Below are 22,741 nucleotides of genomic sequence, written 5' to 3'. Positions count from 1 at the left end.
GAGGCAGGCATGCTAACCGCTAGGCTATGGGACTGTATAACAGGAAACAACTATTTGAAATACTAAGTACTCGAATACCCTTCGTCTCACAATGGTGAGCAATGGGGTCTATACCGGTTGTTTCCGAACAGACGCACATAGCCAGCTGATAGCGTTTTACCAAACCTAACTGTACAACGCAGATTTATATGAATATGAATAAAGTGCATATGAATGCGCACCTTCATAGAACATACAAACCTACAACAGCCAGGATCGAACCCGGGACCCCTGTGCAAGAGGCAGGCATGCTAACCGCTAGGCTATGGGACTGTATAATAGGAAACCACTATTCGAAATACTAAGTACTCGAATACCCTTCGTCTCACAATGGTGAGCAACGGGGTCTATACGGGTTGTTTCCGAACATGCACATAGCAAGCTGATAGCATTTTACCGAACCTAACTGTACCACGCGGAGGTATATGAATATGAATAAAGTGCATATGAACGCGCACCTTCATAGAACATACAAACCTCCAACAGCCAGGATCGAACCCAGGACCCCTGTGCAAGAGGCAGGCATGCTAACCGCTAGGCTATGGGACTGTATAATAGCAAACAACTATTCGAAATACTAAGTACTCGAATACCCTTCATCTCACAATGGTGAGCAACTTGGTCTATACCGGTTGCTTCCAAACAGACGCACATAGCCAGCTGATAGCGTTTTACCAAACCTAACTGTACAACGCGAACTTATATGAATACGAATAAAGTGCATATGAACGCGCACCTTCATAGAACATACAAACCTCCAACAGCCAGGATCGAACCTGGGACCCCTGTGCAAGAGGCAGGCATGCTAACCGCTAGGCTATGGGACTGTATAATAGGAAACAACTATTCGAAATACTAAGTACTCGAATACCCTTCGTCTCGCAATGGTGAGGAACGGGGTCTATACCGGTTGTTTCCGAACAGACACACATAGCCAGCTGATAGCGTTTTACCGAACCTAACTATACAACGCAGAGGTATATGAATACGAATAAAGTGCATATGGATGCGCACCTTCATAGAATATACAAACCTCCAACAGCCAGGATCGAACCCGGGACCCCTGTGCAGGAGGCAGGCATGCTAACCGCTAGGCTATGGGACTGTATAATAGGAAACAACTATTCGAAATACTAAGTACTCGAATACCCTTCGTCTCACAATGGTGAGCAACGGGGTCTGTACCGGTTGTTTCCGAACAGACGCACATAGCCAGCTGATAGTGTTTTACCGAACCTAACTGTACAACGTGGAGGAATATGAATACGAATAAAGTGCATATGAACGCGCATCTTCATAGAACATACAAACCTCCAACAGCTAGGATTGAACCCGGGACCCCTGTGCAAGAGGCAGGCATGCTAACTGCTAGGATATGGGACTGTATAATAGGAAACAACTATTCGAAATACTAAGTAATTGAATACCCTTCGTCTCACAATGGTGAGCAACGGGGTGTATACCGGTTGTTTCCGAACAGACGCACATAGCCAGCTGATAGCGTTTTACCGAACGTAACTGTACAACGCGGAGGTATTTGAATACGAATAAAGTGCATATGAACGCGCACCTTCATAGAACATATAAACCTTCAACAGCCAGGATCGAACCCGGGACCCTTGTGCAAGAGGCAGGCATGCTAACCGCTAGGCTATGGGACTGTATAATAGGAAACAACTATTCGAAATACTAATTACTCGAATACCCTTCGTCTCACAATATTGAGCAAAGGGGTCTATACCGGTTGTTTCCGAACAGACGCACATAGCCAGCTGATAGCATTTTACCGAACCTAACTGTACAACGCAGAGGTATATGAATACGAATAAAGTGCATATGAACGTGCACCTTCATAGAACATACAAACCTCCAACAGCCAGGATCGAACCCGGGACCCCTTTGCAAGAGGCAGGCATGCTAACCGCTAGGCTATGGGACTGTATAATAGGAAACAACTATTCGAAATACTAAGTACTCGAATACCCTTCGTCTCACAATGGTGAGCAACGGGGTCTATACTGGTTGTTTCTGAACAGACGCACATAGCCAGCTGATAGCATTTTATCGAACCTAACTGTACAACGCGAAGGTATATGAATACGAATAAAGTGCATATAAATGCGCACCTTCAGAGAACATACAAACCTCCAACAGCCAGGATCGAACCCGGGACCCCTGTGCAATAGGCAGGCATGCTAACCGCTAGGCTATGGGACTGTATAATAGGAAACAACTATTCGAAATACTAAGTACTCGAATACCCTTCTTCTCACAATGGTGAGCAACGGGGTCTATACCGGTTGTTTCCGAACAGACGCACATAGCCAGCTGATAGCGTTTTACCGAACCTAACTGTACAATGCGGAGGTATATGAATACGAATAAAGTGCATATGGACGTGCACCTTCATAGAACATACAAACCTCCAACAACCATGATCGAACCCGGGACCCCTGTGCAGGAGGCAGGCATGCTAACCGCTAGGCTATGGGACTGTATAATAGGAAACAACTATTCGAAATACTAAGTACTCGAATACCCTTCGTCTCACAATGTTGAGCAAAGGGGTCTATACCGGTTGTTTCCGAACAGACGCACATAGCCAGCTGATAGCATTTTACCGAACCTAACTGTACAACGCAGAGGTATATGAATATGAATAAAGTGCATATGAACGCGCACCTTCATAGAACATACAAACCTCCAACAGCCATGATCGAACCCGGGACCCCTGTGCAGGAGGCAGGCATGCTAACCGCTAGGCTATGGGACTGTATAATAGGAAACCACTATTCGAAATACTAAGTACTCGAATACCCTTCGTCTCACAATGGTGAGCAACGGGGTCTGTACCGGTTGTTTCCAAACAGACGCACATAGCCAGCTGATAGCGTTTTACCGAATCTAACTGTACAACGCAAAGGTATATGAATATGAATAAAGTGCATATGAACGCGCACCTTCATAGAACATACAAACCTCCAACAGCCAGGATCGAACCCGGGACCCCTGTGCAAGAGGCAGGCATGCTAACTGCTAGGCTATGGGACTGTATAATAGGAAACAACTATTCGAAATACTAAGTACTCGAATACCCTTCGTCTCACAATGGTGAGCAACGGGGTCTATACTGGTTGTTTCTGAACAGACGCACATAGCCAGCTGATAGCATTTTATCGAACCTAACTGTACAACGCGAAGGTATATGAATACGAATAAAGTGCATATAAATGCGCACCTTCAGAGAACATACAAACCTCCAACAGCCAGGATCGAACCCGGGACCCCTGTGCAATAGGCAGGCATGCTAACCGCTAGGCTATGGGACTGTATAATAGGAAACAACTATTCGAAATACTAAGTACTCGAATACCCTTCTTCTCACAATGGTGAGCAACGGGGTCTATACCAGTTGTTTCCGAACAGACGCACATAGCCAGCTGATAGCGTTTTACCGAACCTAACTGTACAATGCGGAGGTATATGAATACGAATAAAGTGCATATGGACGTGCACCTTCATAGAACATACAAACCTCCAACAACCATGATCGAACCCGGGACCCCTGTGCAGGAGGCAGGCATGCTAACCGCTAGGCTATGGGACTGTATAATAGGAAACAACTATTCGAAATACTAAGTACTCGAATACCCTTCGTCTCACAATGTTGAGCAAAGGGGTCTATACCGGTTGTTTCCGAACAGACGCACATAGCCAGCTGATAGCATTTTACCGAACCTAACTGTACAACGCAGAGGTATATGAATATGAATAAAGTGCATATGAACGCGCACCTTCATAGAACATACAAACCTTCAACAGCCATGATCGAACCCGGGACCCCTGTGCATGAGGCAGGCATGCTAACCGCTAGGCTATGGGACTGTATAATAGGAAACCACTATTCGAAATACTAAGTACTCGAATACCCTTCGTCTCACAATGGTGAGCAACGGGGTCTGTACCGGTTGTTTCCAAACAGACGCACATAGCCAGCTGATAGCGTTTTACCGAATCTAACTGTACAACGCAAAGGTATATGAATATGAATAAAGTGCATATGAACGCGCACCTTCATAGAACATACAAACCTCCAACAGCCAGGATCGAACCCGGGACCCCTGTGCAAGAGGCAGGCATGCTAACTGCTAGGCTATGGGACTGTATAATAGGAAACAACTATTCGAAATACTAAGTAATCGAATACCCTTCGTCTCACAATGGTGAGCAACGGGATCTATACCGGTTGTTTCTGAATCGAATACCCTTCGTCTCACAATGGTGAGCAACGGGATCTATACCGGTTGTTTCTGAACAGACGCACATAGCCAGCTGATAGCGTTTTACCAAACCTAACTGTACAACGCGGAGGTATATGAATACAAATAAAGTGCATATGAACGCGCACCTTCATAGAACATATAAACCTTCAACAGCCAGGATCGAACCCGGGACCCCTGTGCAAGAGGCAGGCATGCTAACAGCTAGGCTATGGGACTGTATAATAGGAAACAACTATTCGAAATACTAAGTACTCGAATACCCTTCGTCTCACAATGTTGAGCAAAGGGGTCTATACCAGTTGTTTCCGAACAGACGCACATAGCCAGCTGATAGCATTTTACCGAACCTAACTGTACAACGCAGAGGTATATGAATACGAATAAAGTGCATATGAATGCGCACCTTCATAGAACATACAAACCTCCAACAGCCAGGATTGAACCCGGGACCCCTGTGCAAGAGGCAAGCATGCTAACCGCTAGGCTATGGGACTGTATAATAGGAAACAACTATTCGTAATACTAAGTACTCGAATACCCTTCGTCTCACAATGTTGAGCAAAGGGGTCTATTCCGGTTGTTTCCGAACAGACGCACATAGCCAGCTGATAGCATTTTACCGAACCTAACTGTACAACGCAGAGGTATATGAATACGAATAAAGTGCATATGAACGCGCACCTTCATAGAACATACAAACCTCCAACAGCCAGGATCGAACCCGGGAACCCTTTGCAAGAGGCAGGCATGCTAACCGCTAGGCTATGGGACTGTATAATAGGAAACAACTATTCGAAATACTAAGTACTCGAATACCCTTTGTCTCACAATGTTGAGCAAAGGGGTCTATACCGGTTGTTTCCGAACAGATGCACATAGCCAGCTGATAGCGTTTTACCGAACCTAACTGTACAACGCAGAGGTATATGAATACGAATAAAGTGCATATGAACGCGCACCTTCATAGAACATATAAACCTTCAACAGCCAGGATCGAACCCGGGACCCCTTTGCAAGAGGCAGGCATGCTAACCGCTAGGCTATGGGACTGTATAACAGGAAACAACTATTCGAAATACTAAGTAATCGAATACCCTTCGTCTCACAATGGTGAGCAACGGGGTCTATACCGGTTGTTTCCGAACAGACGCACATAGCCAGCTGATAGCGTTTTACCGAACGTAACTGCACAACGCAGAGGTATATGAATACGAATAAAGTGCATATGAACGCGTACCTTCATAGAACATATAAACCTTCAACAGCCAGGATCGAACCCGGGACCCCTGTGCAAGAGGCAAGCATGCTAACCGCTAGGCTATGGGACTGTATAATAGGAAACAACTATTCGTAATACTAAGTACTCGAATACCCTTCGTCTCACAATGTTGAGCAAAGGGGTCTATACCGGTTGTTTCCGAACAGACGCACATAGCCAGCTGATAGCATTTTACCGAACCTAACTCTACAACGCAGAGGTATATGAATACGAATAAAGTGCATATGAACGCGCACCTTCATAGAACATACAAACCTCCAACAGCCAGGATCGAACCTGGGACCCCTTTGCAAGAGGCAGGCATGCTAACCGCTAGGCTATGGGACTGTATAATAGGAAACAACTATTCGAAATACTAAGTACTCGAATACCCTTCGTCTCACAATGGTGAGCAACGGGGTCTATACCGGTTGTTTCCGAACAGACGCACATAGCCAGCTGATAGCATTTTACCGAACCTAACTGTACAACGCGAAGATATATGAATACGAATAAAGTGCATATAAATGCGCACCTTCAGAGAACATACAAACCTCCAACAGCCAGGATTGAACCCGGGACCCCTGTGCAAGAGGCAGGCATGCTAACCGCTAGGCTATGGGACTGTATAATAGGAAACAACTATTCAAAATACTAAGTACTCGAATACCCTTCGTCTCACAATGGTGAGCAACGGGGTCTATACCGGTTGTTTCCGAACTGACGCACATAGCCAGCTGTTAGCGTTTTACTGAACCTAACTGTACAATGTGGAGGTATATGAATATGAATAAAGTGCATATGAACGCGCACCTTCATAGAACATACAAACCTCCAACAGCCAGGATCAAACCTGGGACCCCTGTGCAAGAGGCAGGCATGCTGACCGCTAGGCTATGGGACTGTATAATAGGAAACAACTATTCGAAATACTAAGTACTCGAATACCCTTCGTCTCACAATGGTGAGCAACGGGGTCTATACTGGTTGTTTCCGAACAGACGCACATAGCCAGCTGATAGCGTTTTACCAAACCTAACTGTACAATGCGGAGGTATATGAATACGAATAAAGTGCATATGGACGCTCACCTTCATAAAACATACAAACCTCCAACAGCCAGGATCGAACCCGGGACCCCTGTGCAAGAGGCAGGCATGCTAACCGCGAGGCTCACCATTGTGAGATGAAGGGTATTCGAGTACTTAGTATTTCGAATAGCTGTTTCCTATTATACAGTCCCATAGCCTAGCGGTTAGCATGCCTGCCTCTTCCACAGGGGTCCCGGGTTCGATCCTGGCTGTTGGAGGTTTGTATGTACTATGAAGGTGCGCGTTCATATGCACTTTATTCGTATTCATATATCTCCGCGTTGTACAGTTAGGTTCGGTAAAACGCTATCAGCTGGCTATGTGCGTCTGTTCGGAAACAACCGGTATAGTCCCCGTTACTCACCATTGTGAGACAAAGGGTATTCGAGTACTTAGTGTTTTGAATAGTTGTTTCCTATCATACAGTCCCATAGCCTAGCGGTTAGCATGCCTGCCTCTTGCACAGGGGTCCTGGGTTCGATCCTGGCTGTTGGAGGTTTGTATGTTCTATAAAGGTGCGCGTTCATATGCACTTTATTCGTATTCATATACCTCCGCATTGTACAGTTAGGTTTGGTAAAACGCCATCAGCTGGCCATGTGCGTCTGTTCGGAAACAACCGGTATAGACCCCGTTGCTCACCATTGTGAGACGAAGGGTATTCGAGTACTTAGTATTTCGAATAGTTGTTTCCTATTATACAGTCCCATAGCCTAGTGGTTAGCATGCCTGCCTCTTGCACACTGGTCCCGGGTTCGATCCTGGCTGTTGGAGGTTTGTATGATCTATGAAGGTGCGCGTTCATATGCACTTTATTCATATTCATATACCTCCACGTTGCACAGTTAGGTTCGGTAAAACGCTATCAGTTGGGTATGTGCGTCTGTTCCGAAACAACCGGTACAGACCCCGTTGCTCACCATTGTGAGACGAGGTATTCGAGTACTTAGTATTTCGAATAGTTGTTTCCTATTATACAGTCCCATAGCCTAGCGGTTAGCATGCCTGCCTCTTGCACAGGGGTCCCGGGTTCGATCCTGGCTGTTGGAGGTTTGTATGTTCTATGAAGGTGCGCGTTCATATGCACTTTATTCGTATACAGATGTACACTCATGTACATATCCATACTTGCTGCCTTCATCCATTCCCATTACCACCCCACCACACACGAAATAGTAACCCCCCTTCCAGTGAGGCAGTGTCAGGAACAGACAGAAAAAGGCCACATTCGTTCACACTCAGTCTCTAGCTGTCATGTGTAATGCACCGAAACCACAGTTCTCTTTCCACATCCAGGGCCCCCAGACCTTTCCATGTTTTACCACAGACACTTCACATGCCCTAGTCCAATCCACTGACAGCACATTAACCCCGGTATACCACATTGTTCCAATTCACTCTATTCCTTGCACACCTTTCACCCTCCTGAATGTTCAGGCCCCAATCACTCAAAATCTTTTTCACTCCATCCTCCAATCTGGTATCCCACTTCTCCTTCCCTCCACCTCTGACATATATATCCTTTCTGTCAATATCTCTTCACTCATTCTCTCCATGTGTCCAAACCATTTCAACACACCCTCTTCTGCTCTCTCAACCAAACATTTTATTACCACACATCTCTCTTACCCTTTCATTACTTACTCGATCTAACCACCACACACCATATATTGTCCTCAAGTATTTCATTTCCAACACATCTACCCTCATCTGCACAACCCTATCTGAAGCCCACGCCTCGCAACCATATAACATTGTTGGAACCACTATTCCTTCAAACATACCCATTTTTGCTTTCCGAGATAATGTCATAGCCTTCCACACATTTTTCAACGCTCCCAGAACTTTCGTCCCCTCCCCCCACTCTATGACTCACTTCCGCTTCAATGGTTCCATCCACTGCTAAATCCACTCCCATATATCTAAAATAAGTCACTTCCAGTTTTTCTCCACTCAAACTTCCCTCCTAATTAATTTGTCCCTCAACCCTACTGAGTCTAATTATTACCTTGCTCTTATTCACATTCACTCTCAACTTTCTTCTTTCACACACTTTACCACACTCAGTCACCAACTTCTGTAGTTTCTCATCCAAATCAATCACCAGCGCTGTATCATCAGCGAACAACAACTGACTCACTTTCCAAGCCCTCTCATCAGAACAGACTGCATACTTGCCCCTCTCTCCAAAACTTTTGCATTAACCTCCCTAACCACCCCATCCATAAACAAATTAAACAACCATGGAGATCACGCACCCCTGCCGCAAATATCTTTTTATTTTCCCTGGAATTTAATGATACTCTCTCACCCCAACTCTCATTTGCCCTCTTTTTCACCTCTTGCACCTTACTCTTCTTGACCTTTGCCACTTTCTTGTATACATCTCCCAGTCATTTGCACTACTTCCCTGCAAAAATCATCCAAATGCCTCTTTCTTTTCTTTAACTAACACTCTTATTTCTTCATCCCACCATTCACTACCCTTTCTAATCTGCCCACTTTCCACCTTTCTCATGACACATGCATCTTTTGCGTAAGCCATCACTGCTTCCCTAAATACATCCCATTCCTCCCCCACTCTTCTTATGTCATTTGCCCTCACCTTTTCCCGTTCTGCACTCAATCTCTCCTGGTACTTCCTGAAACTGGTCTGCTTTCCAAGCTCACTTTCTCTCACCACTCTCTTCACTCCAACATTCTCTCTTCTTTTCTGAAAACCTATACATATCTTCACCTTTGCCTCCACAAGATAGTGATCAGACATCTCTCCAGCAGCCCCTCTCAGCACCTTAACATCCAAAAGTCTCTCTTTTACATAACTACTCACATACATATATATATCTCTCTTTCTAAACCAGGTATTCCCAATCACCAGTCTTTAGCACACAAATGTACAAGCTCTTCACCATTTCCATTTACATTACTGAACACCCCATGTACACCAATTATAACCTCAACTGCCACATTACTCACCTTTGCATTCAAATCACCCATCTCCATAACCCAGTCTTATGCATCAAAGCTCCTGACACACTCACTCAGCTGCTCCCAAAATACTTGCCTCTAATGATCTTTCTTTTCATGACCAAAACTCCTGTTTCAGTAGTAGTGCTTCTCCTTCATTTGCTCTTGTCCTCTCACCAACCCCTGACTTTACTTTCAAGACATTCCCAAACCACTCTTCCCCTTTACCCTTGAGCTTTGTTTCACTCACAGCCAAAACATCCAGGTTCCTTTCCTCAAACACACTACCTATCTCTCCTTTTGTCTCATCTTGGTTACATCCATACACATTTAGACACCCCAGTCTGAGCCTTTGAGGAGGACGAGCACTCCCTACATGACTCGTTCTTCTGTTTCCCCTTTTATAAATTTAAACACAAGTGGGGGTGGGGGTTCCACCCCCTTTATGTACTTTGTCAGCCATCTTCAGGATGTCATCTAAGGTTGAACATGTGTTGCAAACATAATGCAGTTCTGCTCTAAACAGTGAATCAAATGGCGTCTGCATAGTTTTTCTACCTGCTCCCAGGAGTAGTGAATCACTACATTTATGTATTCATTTATAATTACCCCAGGAACACTTTCTATTAAAGCCCTGGTGTTACCCAGGATCTTTGTCATTATCCAAGTAACAACTTCCATGAAAGTTAGCCAAGACCTTTCTAATGGTTCCAGCAGCCCAAGGCTACATTACATACAGTAGTAGGGAAATATTGACTGTGAGAAGTTCTTTGATAAGACCATATTCCCAATGATACAGCCTCGCTAATAGTGACTTCATGGTGTAATTTCAAGCATGCAGTCAGGTAACACCAGAAATGCATTCAAAATGTTTAGTGTATGTCACCTACTTTCAAGCTTTTTAACATGAGGGGCCGATGTTAATCTTATATCAAAAACCATGCCCAAAAACAAAGCCTCCTTTTAATATGGAATGAAAATGTTGTTGATTGGCCAAGCCACACTTCTAATCATCTGTCAGGTGGTTAACAAAAGGTGAGAAGCATTTACCTGAAAAGTAAGGTTGCAGGTTGAGAGGTTTCTAACCCCTAGAGGTCCAAAATATCTCTCAGGGTTCAAGGGAAAATCTGACTCTGGAGAAAAATTACAATTCTGCACTGTTGAAATCAACCAGATTACATTCTAAGATGCAACACAGGTCTATACTGAGAGAGGAAATATCTTCAGTGTAAGAAGAATATTGAATTGAGATGGGTAAGGAAATATGAATGTAGACTGAAAATAATTACAGGCTGAAGCTGTTGTAAACAGAAGAAAGAGCATAAGTGATACATCAGAATGCTGAGAAATTATGCAGGAGAAAACAGAGGTTGCTCCATTAACAACTACTGCAACAAAACAACTGGAAAGGAATATATGCATCTAAAGAACACATAGAAGCAGAAAATCCAAAGATGGAAGTTTAGTAGGTAATGATTTGTGTCACACAGGAGAGATGCCCAACAGACCTTGCATAGTAAAACTACTGGTGATCTGAATGAAGGGAATGAGATTCTACATATTCACGAAAGTGAGGATTAAAGAGAGCTTTCAGGACTTTAGAGACAGCAGAAGTGAGAGCTATGGGAAGATAGAAAGGGTTGGACTAAGGGAAAGTCTAGATCCTCCAATGAACATAAAATAGGTGAGCTTGGTTTAGAACTAGCACCACGACATACCCCTTTAAGACATAAGAATGTATGACAACCAGACCCCATGTTTTGTCAACCTGTTGCTGGGACAAGGAAATCCTTGTGCAAGTTATAATACAGTAAAGAGAATAGTCTCACAAGGAGATGGTGAGTAAAGATGTAGAATCATTGGAGGTACAATTAAAGAAGAAAATGTAACTTTACCAATTGAAAAGTTAGCTACAGATTGATCTGGTCAAAACAGAGGAGAGACTTAATTACAGAAGTTTGTGAGAGATGCTCCAGGTTCAGAACTAGAAATGTAATTACTGAAGTTTGTGAGAGATGCTCCTGGTTCAGAACCAGAAATATTTATCATAAGTCAAATCAGTTCACTTGCTTTTCAAAAAAAGAAAACTTGAGTCTACAAATTATGGTTCTGCAATGATTCTGAGCAGGAATAATGGGAAAATAAAATTCACAGGAAACTAGTTTCATGGTCTGATTGGCAGTCTTTGATACGACAAGCATCAGAGCAAAAGCAAGTAAACAATGTTTGATAAGTTAAAAAAAAGGGGGAATGGGCTCCATCTCAACCAATAATTTCTGTCTGTTGAAACCAAGCTAACCAGGGTAAACCTAATTATATACATTTAATAAAATGCTGATACCAAACCAAAGAAAATGATCAGCAAATGTATTCTAGGTTTACTCATTGTGCTAACTTCCTCAAATATCAAGGAAAAATCTTTGATCAATCTCAAAACAAAATGTGTAAAATAAGATTTTGATTATACATGTAGAATGTATGCCAGGGTCTAACAAGGGTCATTACAACATTTTCCAATCATTACTGAAAGAAAATATTCCTAAGTATGAGATGCAACATCTACACTGACCCATACCAGGTGAGGAAGGTACTGGTATGGCTTTGGGAATGCAACAAAGCAAGTATTATTTATTGCATGCTTTTTTGTGGATCTTTTGATTTTAAAGCTTTTATTAACCCATTCACTGTGGCTGGTACACGTGGTCTCTCTGAAAATTAAAGGTTCAGTGCAGCTGGTATATATATGGCTTCTGCATACAAAACTCCTGAGCACCATGGTAGGTAAATATTAATACAGAAGACCAAACTGGCATCATTCACAATATTGTTAAAAGAATTTTTTTAGGCATATTCACTATTTCCCATGTTAGCAAGGTAAAGAACAAATGATTGAGCCTTAGAGGGCAAATCCTCACTTGGCCCCCTTCTCTGTTCCTTCTTTTGGAAAGGTAAAAACTACAGGGGAGGATTTCCAGCCCACCACTCCCTCCTCTTTTAGTCACCTTCTATGACATGCAGGGAATACATGGACAATCTTCTTTCTCCTCTATCCCCAGGGATATTCAGTCAAAAGATAAAGGCATTTTTTCAAACTGTAGTAATCAGTGTGCTTGATCATGGCTGAGGGAGCAGTATGACAACAGTAGGCTGCAAGTAGGGCAACCTGACCTCACTTATTATGTTGATAATCTTGCTTGATATGATTTAGATCAACTAACTACATTAATAGAAGATGAACCTCCATTTAGTGGAGATGACCCTTGGGGAGATGGTCAGGGTGGACATGATCAACACACACTACCACCAACACAGTGTGCGAGTGGTGGGGATGGAGTAGGTGGTACTATATGAGGCCTGCAGGCTTTGATGTTTATGCCATGAGACTTTGATTCCTCAAATTCAGGAACAGAAAATGCTTGTTCAAAGGAACTAGATTTTTTTTTAGAGTTTATTGACAGAGATATAATGGAAAAGATTGAGGAAGAAACAAATAGATACTTTATCAGTATCTCATGGAAACATTTCCTCCAGTTTCACCTCACTATAGGTACACTGGTTAATGGGACTAATAAAACCAAGGACGAGATATTTCCACCTCTATTATGATTCTTATGTCATTTGTAAAAAGACACAGAATGAATAACTTTTTGACAACAAATGATATGTACGATAAAGATTTTTGAAAAGCTAATGCCTTGTGACCACTTTATTTAACTGCTATAAACTGTCCACAATGAATAACTTCCAAGAGGAGATGACAGGTTGCAGAAAATCTAGCAAATTGATGAACATATGTGCACAAAAATTCCAAATGAAGTTCTGCCTTTTCCAGATTTATTAACTGATGAAAGGTGAGTGCTGCAGAGTTCATCTTGCATATTTCTCCAATAGGCAACAGTGTTTGAATACACAGAGAAAATTATAAGTAAGTTGATCACTACTCTTCTCACGAATATCTTTATATGATGCAAAAACAATTATCCATATAAAGCTATTATAAAACTTTCACAAGAAAGCTGAGTGGAAGCAAGATATCCTGCAGTTACAATGCAAATCTGGCAGCACAGATAACCTTGAAAATATACATGTGAAGACAGTGTAAGGACAGCCAAATCCAGATGAGTCCTACAATGTTACCATCAGCAGAGAGTATCTTATTAATTTTCATTACTGAATTTGCTTAATTTTTTTCTAATTTTCATAATCAATGCCATAAAATTAACCAGCCACAGTGGATGGGTTAAAAATTTGCATAATATTCACTTCACAAGTGATGCTGGCCAATGGAAGAAATTTCATTTAGTATGAAATTTGTTACAGCAGACTTACTAATACATTCAAGAGGGTATTAGAGCTTATCTTGACCAGAGGAGTACAATGTTCCCTGTCATTTTTTTTCTGAAATTCTGTTTTCTACCACAAAATCAAGAACGTCCTTTCTTTTCACTTGTTTTTCTTTCACATCTGATTGCTGTCTCCTGCTTTGGCAAGGTAGTGCCAGGATCAGATGAAGAAAGGCTACATCTGCTCACACCTATTCTCTAGCTGTTATGTATTAGGTAATGAAACCACAGCTCCCTATCCATAACCAGGCCTCACAAACCTTTCCATGGTTTACCCCAGATGCTTCACAAGCCTTAGTTTAGTCCACTGACAGCACGTCAACCCCAGTGCATCACGTCATTACAATGCACTCTATCCCTTGCACACCTTTCACCCTCCTGCATGTTCAGGAACCAATTGCTCAAAATGTTTCTCACTCCATCCTTTCACCTTCAATTTGGTCTCCTTCTTCTCCTTGTTCCCTCCACCTCTGACAAATATAGCCTCTTTGTCAACCTTTCCTCACTCATTCATTCCATATGTCCAAACTATCTCAACACACCCTCTTCAGCTCTCTCAACTATCTTCTCTTTATTACCAAACATCTCTCTTGCCCTTTCATTACTTACTTGACCAAACCAAATCACATCATATACTGTCCTCATGCATTTCATTTTCAACTTATCCACCCTCCTCCACACTGCCTTATCTATTATAGCCCATTCCTCACATCCTTATAATATTGTTGGGATTACCACACCTTCAAACATACTTGTTTTTGCCCTCCCAGATAATGTTTCTCTTTCCACACATTCTTCAGTGCCTCCAGAACCTTCGTCTCCTCACCCATTTCCATGGTTCTATTTGCTGCCATTTCCACCAACTAGCCTGTCCCTCAATCCTGCTAAACCTGATAACCTTGCTTTTATTCATAAATACTTTCAACTTCCTCCTTCACAAACATTGTCACCAACTCCTGCAGTTTCTCGCTTAGATCAGCCACCAGCGCTGTATCATCAATGAACAACAATTGAATCACTTCCCAGGCCCCCTCATCCCTAACAGACTGTATACTTGCCCATTTCCCCAAGACTCTTGCACTTACCTCCCTCACCACCCAATCCATGAACAAATTAACCAACCACAGTGACATAACACATCCCTGCTGCAGACCGACCTTCACTTGGAATCATTCACTCTCTTCTCTTCCTATTCATACACATGCCTCACATCCTTGGTAAACACTTCTCACTTCTTCTAGTAGCTTCCTTCCCACACCATATATTTTTAAAACCTTCAACTAGGCATCTAAATCAACCCTATCGTATGTTTTCTACAGATCCATCACTGTTTCTCTAAGTATTTCTCCCACACGTTCTTTAAAGATAACACCAGATCCAAGCATCCTCTACCACTTCTGAAAACACACTACTCCTCCTCAGTCTGATGCTCTGTACATGCCTTCACTGTCTCAAACACTACTCTTCCATACAACTTACCAAGTATACTTAACAAACTTATACCTCTGTACACAGAACTCACCTTTATCCCACGTGCCTTTATACAATTCATTCTATTGTCAATATAATATTTTACCCACCTTTATTTAGTTTATTTATGGAATTACTTCTTTTCCTATTTATGATGACAGGCTGGTCATCTCCAAGATAAACAACTACATTCTCTTCCTCATCCCCGTCTTCAATAGATGGCATGGACACCTGAGACGTTGTGGAGACTGTCCTTGGGCGCAAGAAAAATCTGGGAAAATATGTAGACATATATAGAATTACCCTATTATACTTTTAATTGCACATATCCTTTGTTTTTAGGATTTTACAGAGAGAGAGAGAGAGAGAGAGAGAGAGAGAGAGAGAGAGAGAGAGAGAGAGAGAGAGAGAGAGAGAGAGATTGAGATTTAGTAAACAGAGAAGAGGTAGTGAAAGCTTTGCGGAAGATGAAAGCCAGCAAGGCAGTGGGTTTGGATGGTAATGCTGTGAAATTTATAAAAAAAAAAAAAAAAAAAATAAGGGTGACTCTGTTGTTGACTGGTTGGGGAGGATATTCAATGTATGTAAGATTCATGGTAAAGTGCCTGAGGATTGGCAGAATGCATGCATATTGCCACTGCACAAAGGCAAAGGGGATAAAGGTGAGCGTTCAAATTACAGAGGTATGAGTTTGTTGACGTATTCTTGGGAAATTATATGGGAGGGTACTGACTGAGAGTGTAAGGGCATGTACAGAGCATCACACTGGGGAGAAGCAGTGTAGTTTCTGAAGTGAAAGAGGATGTGTGGATCAGGTGTTTGCTTTGAAGAATGTATGTGAGAAATACTTAGTAAAACAAATGGATTTCTATGTAGCATTTATGGATCTGGAGAAGGCACATGACAGAGTTGATAGAGATGCTCTATGGAAGTATTAAGAGTATATGGTGTGGGAGGTAAGTTGCTAGAAGCAGTGAAAAGTTTTTATCAAAGATGTAAGGCATGTGTGAGTGGGAAGAGAGGAAAGTGATTGGTTCCCAATGAATATCAGTTTGCGGCAGGGGTGCGTGATGCCTCCATGGTTCTTTAATTTGTTCATGGATCTGGTTGTTAGGGAGGTGAATGAGAGAGTTTTCAGGAGTGGGGCAATTTTGCCGTCTGTTCTGAAATGAGAGGGCTGGTGGCTGATTCGGGTGAGAAACTGCAGAAGGTGGTGACTGAGTTTGGTAAAGTGTGTGAAAGAAGAAAGCTAAGAGGAAATGTGAATAAGAGCAAGGTTATTAGGTACAGTAGGGTTGAGGGACAAGTCAACTGAGAGGCAAGTTTGAATGGAGAAAAACTGGAGGAAGTGAAGTGTTTTAGATATCTGGGAGTGGATTTGGCAGTAGAGGGAACCATGGAAACAGAAGTGAGTCACAGGGTGGGGGGGGAGGCGAAGGTACTGGGAGCCTTGAAGAATGTGTGGAAGGTGAGAACATTATCTCGGAAAGCAAAAATGAGTATGTTTGAAGGGATAGTGGCTCCAACAATGTTATATGGTTGTAAGGCATGGGCTATACATAGGGCTGTGCGGAGGACGGTGGATGTGTTGGAAATGATATGTTTGAGGACAATATGTGGTGTAAGGTGGTTTGATCGAGTAACTAATGAAAGGGTAAGAGAGGTGTGTGGTTGAGAGAGCAAAAGAGGATGTATTGAAATGGTCTGATCACATGGAGAGAATGATTTAGGAGAGATTGACAAAAAGGATATATGTGTCAGAGATGGAGGGAACGCAGAGAAGTGGGAGACCAACTTGGAAGTGGAAGGATGGATTGAAAAAGATTTTGAGCGATCGGAGTCTGAACATACAGGAGGGTGAAAGGCATGCAATGAATAGAGTGAACTGTAACGATGTGGTATACCAGCGTCGACATGCTGTCAATGGATTGAACCTGGGAATGTGAAGCATCTGAAGTAAACCATGGAAAGTTTTGTGGGGCCTGCATGGGGAAAGGGAGCTGTGGTTTCATTGCATTACACATGACAGCTAGAGACAGTGGGAACAAAAATTGCCTTTGTTGTCTTTTTCTAGTGCTACCTCACATGCATGGAGGGGAGGGGGTGCCATTTCATGTGTGGCGAGGTGGCGGCAGGAATGGATGAAGGCAGCATGTATGAATATGTACATGTGTATATATGTATATATATATATATGTATATATATATATATATATATATATATATATATATATATATATATATATATATATTTTTTTTTTTTTTTCTAATTTTCCAAAAGAAGGAACAGAGGGGGCCAGGTGAGGATATTCCAAAAAAGGCCCAGTCCTCTGTTCTTAACGCTACCTCGCTAACGCGGGAAATGGCAAATAGTTTAAAAGAAAAAGAAAAGTATATATGTATATGTCTGTGCGCGTATATATATGTATACGTTGAGATGTACAGGTATGTATATTTGTGTGTGCAGACGTGCATGTATATACATGTGTATGTGGGTCAGTTGGGCCACTCTTTCGTCTGTTTCCTTTCACTACCTTGCTAACGCGGAAGACAGCAACAAAGCAAAATGAATAAATAAAATATATATACATACATATCGAACCCAGGACCCCTGTGCAACAGGCAGGAGCACTACCACTAGGCTATGATTTGTATGTAGCATTTATGGATCTGGAGAAGGCATATGATAGAGTTGATAGAGATGCTCTGTGGAAGGTATTAAGAATATATGGTGTGGGAGGAAAGTTGTTAGAAGCAGTGAAAAGTTTTTATCGAGGATGTAAGGCATGTGTACGTGTAGGAAGAGAGGAAAGTGATTGGTTCTCAGTGAATGTAGGTTTGCGGCAGGGGTGTGTGATGTCTCCATGGTTGTTTAATTTGTTTATGGATGGGGTTGTTAGGGAGGTAAATGCAAGAGTTTTGGAAAGAGGGGCAAGTATGAAGTCTGTTGGGGATGAGAGAGCTTGGGAAGTGAGTCAGTTGTTGTTTGCTGATGATACAGCGCTGGTGGCTGATTCATGTGAGAAACTGCAGAAGCTGGTGACTGAGTTTGGTAAAGTGTGTGGAAGAAGAAAGTTAAGAGTAAATGTGAATAAGAGCAAGGTTATTAGGTACAGTAGGGTTGAGGGTCAAGTCAATTGGGAGGTGAGTTTGAATGGAGAAAAACTGGAGGAAGTGAAGTGTTTTAGATATCTGGGAGTGGATCTGGCAGCGGATGGAACCATGGAAGCGGAAGTGGATCATAGGGTGGGGGAGGGGGCGAAAATTCTGGGGGCCTTGAAGAATGTGTGGAAGTCGAGAACATTATCTCGGAAAGCAAAAATGGGTATGTTTGAAGGAATAGTGGTTCCAACAATTTTGTATGGTTGCGAGGCGTGGGCTATGGATAGAGTTGTGCGCAGGAGGATGGATGTGCTGGAAATGAGATGTTTGAGGACAATGTGTGGTGTGAGGTGGTTTGATCGAGTGAGTAACGTAAGGGTAAGAGAGATGTGTGGAAATAAAAAGAGTGTGGTTGAGAGAGCATAAAAGGGTGTTTTGAAGTGGTTTGGGCACATGGAGAGAATGAGTGAGGAAAGATTGACCAAGAGGATATATGTGTCGGAGGTGGAGGGAACGAGGAGAAGAGGGAGACCAAATTGGAGGTGGAAAGATGGAGTGAAAAAGATTTTGTGTGATCGGGGCCTGAACATGCAGGAGGGTGAAAGGAGGGCAAGGAATAGAGTGAATTGGAGCGATGTGGTATACCGGGGTTGACGTGCTGTCAGTGGATTGAATCAAGGCATGTGAAGCGTCTGGGGTAAACCATGGAAAGCTGTGTAGGTATGTATATTTGCGTGTGTGGACGTATGTATATACATGTGTATGGGGGGGGTTGGGCCATTTCTTTCGTCTGTTTCCTTGCGCTACCTCGCAAATGCGGGAGACAGCGACAAAGTATAAAAAAAAAAAAAAAATATATATATATATATATATATATATATATATATATATATATATATTTTTTTTAAACTATTCGCCATTTCCCGCGTTAGCGAGGTAGCGTTAAGAACAGAGAACTGGGCCACTGAGGGAATATCCTCACCTGGCCCCCTTCTCTGTTCCTTCTTTTGGAAAAATTAAAAAAAAATTGAGAGGGGAGGATTTCCAGCCCCCCACTCCCTCCCCTTTAAGTCGCCTTCTACGACACGCAGGGAATACGTGGCAAGTATTCTTTCTCCCCTATCCCCAGGGATATATATATATATATATATATATATATATATATATATGAGATAAACTCCAACATCCAGGATCGAACCCAGGACCCCTGTGCAACAGGCGGGAGTGTTACCACTATGCGATGATCGCCCAGTATATGGAAATGACTTTTCGAGTACTATGTACTCGAATACCCTTCATCTCACGTTGGTGAGCAATGGGGTCTACAACGGTGTTTTCCCATCAGGCTCACACAGCCAGCAGATATCATTTTACCAAAGCTAACTGTAAAACACGGAGGTATATGAATACAAACAAATTGGATATGAATGCGCACCTTCATAGAACATACAAATCTCCAACAGTCAGGATCAAACCCGGGACCCCTTTGCAACAGGCGGGAGCGCTACCACTAGGATATGATTGCCCTTAATAGTGACATGACTACTCAAATACTATGTACTCGAATACTCTTCGTCTCACATTGGTGAGCCACAGGGTCTACACCGGTCTTTTCCCATCAGGCTCACACAGCCTGCATCTAGCACTTTACCGAACCTAACTGTAGAACATGGAGGTATATGAATATGAACAAAGTGCATATGATTGCACATCTTCATAGAACATACAAACCTCCAACAGCCGGGATCAAACCCAGGACCCCTATGCAACAGGCAGGAGCACTACCACTACGCTATGATCGGCCCTAATAGGAAAATGACTATTCAAATACTATTTATTTATCTATTTTGCTTTGTTGCTGTCTCCCGCATTAGCGAGAGAGCGCAAGGAAACAGAGGAAAGAATGGGCCAACCCACCCACATACACATGTATATACATACACGTCTACACATGCAAATTTACATACCTATACATCTCAACGTATACATATATATACACACACAGACATATACATATATGTACACACATAGACATATACATATATACACATGTACATAGTTCATACTGTCTGCCTTTATTCATTCCCATCGCCACCCCGCCACACATGAAATAACCCCCTCCCCCCTCATGTGCAAGAGGTAGCGCTAGGAAAAGACAACAAAGGCCACATTCGTTCACACTCAGTCTCTAGCTGTCATGTAATGTTGCACCGAAACCACAGCTCCCTTTCCACATCCAGGGCCCACAGAACTTTCCATGGTTTACCCCAGACGCTCCACATGCCCTGGTTCAATCCATTGACAACACGACGACCCCAGTATACCACATCGTTCCAATTCACTCTATTCCTTGCATGTCTTTCACTCTCCTGCATGTTCAGGCCCCAATCACTCAAAATCTTTTTCACTCCATCTTCCCACCTCCAATTTGGTCTCCCACTTCTTCTCGTTCCCTCCACCTCTGACACATATATCCTCTTGGCCAATCTTTCCTCACTCATTCTCTCCATGTGACCAGACCATTTCAAAACACCCTCTTCTGCTCTCTCAATCACACTCTTTTTATTACCACACATCTCTCTTACCCTATCATTACTTACCCGATCAAACCACCTCACACCACATATTGTCCTCAAACATCTCATTTCCAGCACATCCACCCTCCTCCGCACAACTCTATCCATAGCCCACGCCTCGCAACCATATAACACTGTTGGAACCACTATTCCTTCAAACATACCCATTTTTGCTTTCCCAGATAATGTTCTCGACTTCCACACATTCTTCAACGCTCCCAGAAATTTCGCCCCCTCCCCCACTCTATGATTCACTTCTGCTTCCATGGTTCCATCCGCTGCCAAATCCACTACCAGATATCTAAAACACTTCACTTCCTCCAGTTTTTCTCCATTCAAACTTGCCTCTCAGTTGACTTGTCCCTCAACCCTACTGTACCTAATAACCTTGCTCTTATTCACATTTACTCTCAGCATTCTTCTTTCACACACTTTACCAAACTCAGTCACCAGCTTCTGCAGTTTCTCACATGAATCAGCCACCAGTGCTGTATCATCAGCGAACAACAACTGACTCACTCCCTAAGCTGCTTCATCCATCACAGACTATATACTTGCCCCTCTTTCCAAAACTCTTGCTCTCACCTCCCTAACAACCCCATCCATAAACAAATTAAACAACCATGGAGACTTCACACATCCCTGCCGCAAACCTACATTCATTGAGAACCAATCACTTTCCTCTCTTCCTACACGTACACATGCCTTACATCCTCGATAAAAACTTTTCACTGCTTCTAACAACATGCCTCCCACACCATATATTCTTAATACCTTCCACAGAGCATCTCTATCAACTCTATCATATGCCTTCTCCAGATCCATAAATGCTACATACAAATCCATTTGCTTTTCTAAGTATTTCTCACATACATTCTTCAAAGCAAACACCTGATCCACACATCCTCTACTACTTCTAAACCACATTGCTCTTCCCCAAACTGATGCTCTGTACATGCCTTCTGTTTCCCCTTTTAGAAGGTTAAAATACAAGGAGGGGAGGGTTTCCAGCCCCCTCTCCCATCCCCTTTAGTCAACTTCTACAACACACAAGGAATGCGTGGGGAGTATTCTTTCTCCCTTATCCCCAGGGATACTTGAATACCCTTCACCTCACATTGGTGAGCAACAAGGTCTACACAGGTCTTTTTTCATCAGACTCACACAGCCAGCAGATAGCATTTTACCAAGACTAATGGTGTAGACCCTGTTGCTCACCAATGTGAGGTGAAGGGTATTCAAGTATCCCTGGGGATAAGGGAGAAAGAATACTCCCCACGCATTCCTTGTGTGTTGTAGAAGTTGACTAAAGGGGATGGGAGAGGGGGCTGGAAACCCTCCCCTCCTTGTATTTTAACCTTCTAAAAGGGGAAACAGAAGGGTATTCGAGTACAAAATATTCGAATAATCATTTCCCTATTAGGGGCTATTATATCCTAGCAGTAGCTCTCATGCCTGTTGCACAAAGGGTACCGGATTCGATTGTGGCTGTTGGAGGTTTGTATGTTGTAATAAGGTGCACATTCATATGCACTGTGTTCGTGTATATATATATATATATATATATATATATATATATATATATATATATATATATATATATATATATATT

At 42.7% G+C, this 22,741-nt stretch overlaps 1 protein-coding gene across 1 annotated transcript in view; it reads right to left on the bottom strand.

The window, feature by feature from the left end:
* Clbn (Nuclear export mediator factor NEMF homolog Clbn) overlaps positions 1–22,741 on the bottom strand; it is a 908,728-nt gene that overhangs the window by 149,139 nt on the left and 736,848 nt on the right. The window contains exon 15 of the mRNA XM_071695085.1: positions 15,562–15,722. Coding sequence (XP_071551186.1) covers positions 15,562–15,722 — 161 coding nt within the window. The remainder of the gene's footprint in view (positions 1–15,561; positions 15,723–22,741) is intronic.

The sequence above is a fragment of the Panulirus ornatus genome, chromosome 1, assembly GCF_036320965.1.
Source record: "Panulirus ornatus isolate Po-2019 chromosome 1, ASM3632096v1, whole genome shotgun sequence".
Taxonomy (NCBI): Eukaryota; Metazoa; Arthropoda; class Malacostraca; order Decapoda; family Palinuridae; genus Panulirus; species Panulirus ornatus.
This window is presented reverse-complemented; position numbering and strand designations above follow the sequence as displayed.